The 6,154-nt window shown below is 46.5% G+C and overlaps 1 protein-coding gene across 1 annotated transcript; it reads left to right on the top strand.

Moving 5' to 3' along the window:
• The first annotated feature begins 1,851 nt into the window (after positions 1-1,851).
• Positions 1,852-4,328, top strand: LOC135818987 (uncharacterized). The gene is made up of 3 exons (XM_065332148.1): positions 1,852-2,129; positions 2,451-2,556; positions 3,225-4,328. The coding sequence occupies exons 2-3, from the start codon at positions 2,475-2,477 to the stop codon at positions 4,223-4,225; spliced, it is 1,083 nt and encodes a 360-aa protein (XP_065188220.1). The 5' UTR covers positions 1,852-2,129; positions 2,451-2,474; the 3' UTR covers positions 4,226-4,328.
• The last annotated feature ends 1,826 nt before the right edge of the window (positions 4,329-6,154 follow it).

The raw sequence follows: 6,154 nt of genomic DNA, 5'->3' as shown, positions 1-6,154 counted from the left end.
CGATCCGAACTACAAAAGTCTCATTTGAGTGCTGTTGTTTATAAATAGTCATAAGTCACCACTGCTTCTTTTGTAGCGGGTTCGATTTTCACTGCAGAACATGTCGGATGACGATGTTGAAATGCGGATTGTGGACCCAGAGGAATATGAAGGTTAGTCCTTATGTCTTATCCGAAAGCTTTACATTAATGTATTTTCTTGCGACGATTTTTCTTTGTCAACCACATAGCTATTCACAGACGAACTCGTACTGAGAGTCAACTTGTAAAATCACAAAGAAAAGGCAGAAAGTTTAACCTTTATCCGCAGTGGTCCATTACTGACAAATACTTGCAATTACTTGATGGGCAGACCGTCCTGTCGTTGAGCGTCAAAACCCCGGCTGCACATGTATTGTTGCACATTGTCAATTGCCAGGAGGTTTCGTATAATTGTCAGCATTGAAAAACTACTCAAAACAACCCTGATCCTTACAGCTAACTGTTTCTTTATGTGCTTGTCTTGTACTACCTCCGGTAACCGAAACGTGGGACGTTTTCTTCTCCCATTTTTTCTTGTGGTACCAGCAGGCTAGCTGCGAGGTGCGACCTACATGTAGCTGCTTGCACCCATGCACTGGAAGCCTACAGCTGAGTTAAACATGTGTCAGAGGTTTGTGAGGCAGGCCAGTCTCTCCTGTACCAGCACAATGGTGCGCGCTTCTAATCTGCGAAGCATAAGCGTTTTGCTTTCGCGTGTCAAAGAAAAACCGAGGAGTTCTCTATAGATCTCGCTCTCTCTCTCTCTCTCTCTCTCTCTCTCTCTCTCTCTCTCTCTCTCTCTCTCTCCTTCTCTCTCTCTCTCTCTCTCTCTGTGTCTCTCTATCTTTCGCCATGGGCGCTCACTGAGCACAGTGTCCAGGCGTCAATGTCCACGACCTGGTGTCTTTCAGTAGCTTCCGGAGCGAGAGCCGTCTTTGGTAGCTATTGAAAATCGCCATGAATTGATGCCCACAATTTTGGACTGGGAGCGAGAATACCCACCCAAAAGGTTGGAGGCCAAGCACGTGTGGAGGTGTTGCACAGTTCTTATCACTGAATCCTGACGAATGGTGCGGAAATCACTGCCGTCGACATCGTGGCTCCACCACAGAACTCAGGAGCGACATAAAAAATTTCAGAGGGGTCATAGGAGAGGTATTAAAGTCCATTCATCGGAATAAGTTTTGCTGGTTTTTCAAAGTCCGCTTTGGGCCGAATTAAGGATCAAAAACCCACTTTAAATCTCAAATATTTGGATTTGGGATCTGCTTCTCCATACATTTTGCCATGGCATGCCTGTTCTAATTTTATAGAACCTGGCTGTATTTATTTTAGGACTAACTTAGGTCTCTGATGTTCTTGTTGAGCAATACAAAGTTGCATTTCAGTCTTTGTTTTGGATTGCACAGCGCGAGTTGTGTCGACTTTCTCCAAGTCAAAAATATTTCGCCAAGTTTCGCTTGTCGGAGGTATTTCAATTGTTTTGTTGGGGAAGCTATCCGGTGAATTAAGCCTATGTCTACGCTGTATCGGCAGAATGTTGTTCAGCACTCAAATTCAGACTGATCTTACCAGCCCAAATTTTTATTTCTGTGTGTTTTCTGGGCACTCACAGTCGATGAGACCAATGATAGGATACGAGTGAGAGAGGCACAGCATCCGGAAAACCAAGACCGATGGGCAGGCTTTGCGGCAAGGGGAGCAGCGGGCCTACCGCCACCACCTGGAAGGCCAAGACTACGAGGCCTGTTTCAGCCCAGACATCCTGCGGCGGAGAGAGAAGCGAGCCCACCCCCGCCACCACCGCCACCACCGCCACCACCGCCTCCACCTAGAAGGCCTAGAGTAGTCGCGCTTATACGACCACCGCTACCACCCAGACAACCAGGACAAGCTCCGGCACTACGACCACCGCTACCACCCAGACAACCAGGACAAGCTCCGGCACTACGACTTCTGATACCACGCAGACAAAATGGACAAGTGCAGATAGGAGGACCACTGCTACCACCTAGACAAGCCCCGGCAGCACGGCTACAGCTACCACCTCCAGTACATAGACCATGGCCTGCAGCGCAATTGGAGGCTGGAGCACCTAGACAAGTGCAGGTAATACTACCGACAGCTATAACGAACGTTTGGGCCTGGTATGGCCCTATTCCAAAAACTCACTCCTTTAATTATGAACACCACGCACACAATTTAAACAAATGCATAATGTCCTTTGCAGACCTTACTCAAAGGTACTACTCGATCATACTTAATACACGCCGTCATCGAGGGTGCAAAAAGTAGCACATGGCGACTATAAACTATCTTCAAACTTACTTTCACAATTTCTATTCAAGCAAGTAAGGATCAGAAATACATAAGTCACCTTGGCTGTTGCTGACTATACATAGCTGTATGTTATCATTGCCTTTTTTGTAGTATAATCCATTTCTACAACAGCCCATGGCGGATCCAGAGGAGCGAAGAAGGATACGAGACATTGCCTTTAACGAGATTCATCATCATATTGGCATGGAGCTTCCAGGTTGGTACCGAGGTCTAATCCGCATTCTTGACATAAGCATATTTTATTTTGACGATTTTTCTATATGAACTACCTAGCTATCCAAAATAAACTCGTACATGGAGTCTATAATTAGGTAAAATCAAAAAGAAATGGCAGAAGGTTTATAATGTTATCCGCTGACAAATACTTGCAAGCGGCTGGTGACGGGGCTGAGCGTCTAGCCGTTGAATGTTAGCACCATACCAGTATAATTGTTCTTACTGGTTAATATCGTGGCATGGCAAGATGGCTCTAGTATTATATAATGCCTCATGGTCACTCACCCCGCACAGAATCCAGGCGTTAATGTCAACGATCTCGTGTCTTTCAATATCCTCTAGAGCGAGCCGATCTTTATTTTTATTGTTATTAGACACAATTTCATAACATGTGACAAACATAGCTAATGCAGGGACAGAATCCCCTGAGACAAGGGCGTTGAGCCAGCCACGGCAATAGAAAGCTTGGAAAACAAAGCAAAATAATATTAAAATCTGTTGGCTATGGAAAATCGCCATGAATTGCTGCCGGAAATATTAGACTGTTGGGGGAAATACCCGGCCAAAGGTTGGAGGATGTTGTTCAGCAATCAAATTCAGAGTGATTCTAAAAGCCCAATTCGTTATAATTGTGTGTTATCTTGACAGGTGCAGACGATGAGGAAGAAATCGATGCAGACGATGAGGAAGACATCGATTCAGACGATGATGAAGACATCGATGCAGACGATGAAGAAGACATCGATCCAGACGACATCGATAAAATCGTGGAAAGGAGGGAAAGGAGGGAGAACTACAGACACAACCAACGATGGGACCTACTGACAAGGCAAGTAGGTGGACGACAAGGACTACCTATACCAGAACCTAGACCAGTAAACCAACCGCTTGCACCACTTGGTTTGGCCGCATTCCAAAGACTTGAACAACGGCTAGAAGGGCTTGATCGGGGTAGAGGAGCTGAACCACCACCTCCCAGGCCTATGTTAAACCCTCCTAGAGCAGATCCAATAGCGCTTGGTTTGCGCAATAGGGGCAACCCTGGACTACCTGGACATCTGCCTCATAGAGTAGGTGGACCACGTCCAGATATGGTTGGGCCTGACTTTGGTAGAGCGGCTGCACGACCGCCGATTCCGCGTGATTTGATACCCCCTCGTCCGCTTTACTTAAGCCCGGGCGATATTGGACAACCTGAATTTGCTGGAGCAGCACGCAGCGTCTTGGACAAAGAAGGGAATAGTCTTGCTGGAGAACCTGGTCGGCCTCCGAGAGCATCTGAACCATTTTACGGAATACATTACCCTGATTTGGGCAGCGCAGCATCGGCCAGTTCAGCGGAACCACCAGCACCAGCAGTTGGACAACAGTCGTTCAGGCCTCAGGTGAAACCTCCTAAGAATTCTTTCTTGGATGATCCTGGCGAACCTGGAAAGCCGATTGTAAGTCCTACGAGACAACCGAACCCATTTCAACAATTTTATCCTGATTTCGGCAGAGCAGCATCGGCCAGTGCCGCGGCACCAGCACCCCTATCTCCCCCCCTCTCTCCCCCCCTATCCCCTATTCCTAGACCCAATGATTATGAAACATCATCCACCTCCCCGGACGAAGATTGGTCCGAAAATTGGGATGGTGTTACTGGATAGCTCAAGTGTATTGTTAAGCGTCATTCTCCCTGCTAGTGTATTGTTAAGCGTCGTTCATCTGCGCTCGGTAATCAGGAAAACACTTCTTTCTTGAATTTTTTGCTATCAGATATACTTGTAATATATTATAAAGAGTCCGTAACCCCAAAGGTGTGTGTATATTAGGATTTAATAATAATAATAATAATTAAAAAGCTTACGTGGAGATAAAAATGTAATCAACGCAATAAATAGAGTAAGCTGCGCACTCAGTACAAACACCATTAGCAAAACTTGTTTTCATGTAAATAACGAAGCTTGTTCCGAAACGTTTTCGTCGCCATCTCATCAGAGGATTACTGGCAAATCAACATTAGCTCTAAACTCCATATATATACGCACAATGTAAGTAATAATTTAGACCCTAACTAGCGCGAGAAAATGAGAGCTGAAAGAAACATTACATCAATCAACGATATCAGGTGACAACAGATGCGATAAATTCACCACTAGAAAGTAACCATGCAACCACAAACGAGAACTACTGATCTAAATTCACAAAAAAATTCAACGTAAACAAATTCTTTTTCTGCCTACACAAACTCGGCTTGGTGGGAAAAATGTAGATAGACTCCAATACACGCAGATACCTTGGACTACGTGAACGAGACCCAACAGAAAAGCAATCATCAGTATAACTAGAACGACAATCACTATTCTGAACAAGATGGTTAGCAACAGAAGATTCATACACCCTAACACCACTACTAGAACCAGTACATACTTTGGAATTACGTGACAATGAAACCGACCTCACATTCCTTGCCGCTACTGCCAATCCAGACGAGGCCGATGTAGATGTCAGTACCAAAGGCACGTCCGTTACTGGCACAGACTGCTGCGATGATTCTCCCTTTGACGTTGCAATGGCCGTTGGTGTTGATGAAGAGGAGGAGGGAGATGAGGAAGATGCTGACGACGACAATGACGACAACAACGGAGACGATAAAGACTCTGCCAACCTCGCCCTAGAGCGAGTCACTGGTCCCGCAGGCACACCATCTGGTGGTTTTTTCGGTGGCCGGCCACGCTTTTTGCCACTGGAGGTGGACACACCGGATGACGGTACCAAGGAGGTGAAAGAAGACGAAACCGCAGATACCAACGGTGATGACGGGACAGAAGGAAGAGATGGTAAAGACGAAGGCAATGACGAACAAGCCGATGCCGATGAAGAAGACAACGACACCCCAGTTGGTTCCGTCCCCAGCGAGGGTGCACCTCCAGTCTCAGCACCATTCTTTGGGGGACGACCTCGTCTAGGCCTTGACGACCGTGCCTCAACAGGCATAACGTGAAGAGGCACATGCTGGTGGATCCGTGCCTCAAGGTGCTGAAGGGTCCTACCCACATACCGGCCCTCGCATTGCCGGCACTCGAAGTTGTAAATAGGATGTGATAATTTAAGAGTGGGTAGGACATCCTTCTTCACCATGAAGGCACGAGCTGTTGTGTAGACGAACTGGACACTGACATTACGAAAGTTCGATTCTACAGCTAACTGAACTCGACGTTGCATGGTACGGCAAACAGCTTCACCCTTCCAAGGTAAACGAAGATACACCGGAGTGGCCTCGGAGGACACTTCCTTCGCTCCAACCGGTGTACTAACTACGACATATTTAGATATCCCATATTCCGGGTACCCATTTAAACGAAACAAAGTGCGTAGCCGCTCCAGGTCCTCATCCAACTTTGAAGGCGAACATAATCGACGAGCACGATCCACTAGATTACGAACGAGATTTATTTTGTACGACCTCGCAGTAAACGAGTCCCAAACAATGTACAAGCCGGTGAACGTTGGTTTCCGGTACACTGATGTGATTACACCACCCATACCAGACTTCTCTACCAGAACGTCCAAGAAGGACAATTTTCTAACCGATT

Source organism: Sycon ciliatum, chromosome 6, assembly GCF_964019385.1.
Source record: "Sycon ciliatum chromosome 6, ocSycCili1.1, whole genome shotgun sequence".
Classification (NCBI taxonomy): Eukaryota; Metazoa; Porifera; class Calcarea; order Leucosolenida; family Sycettidae; genus Sycon; species Sycon ciliatum.
The sequence above is the reverse complement of the archived record's forward strand: the minus strand, read 5'-3'. Positions and strand labels throughout refer to the sequence as shown.

What these genes read in the sequence shown, in the direction of transcription:
- LOC135818987 (XM_065332148.1), top strand. Translation starts at nt 2,475, where the DNA reads ATGGCGGATCCAGAGGAGCGAAGAAGGATACGAGACATTGCCTTTAAC. An exon ending in TATTGGCATGGAGCTTCCAG is followed by an intron (nt 2,557 to 3,224) that starts GTTGGTACCGAG and finishes TTATCTTGACAG; the next exon opens with GTGCAGACGATGAGGAAGAA.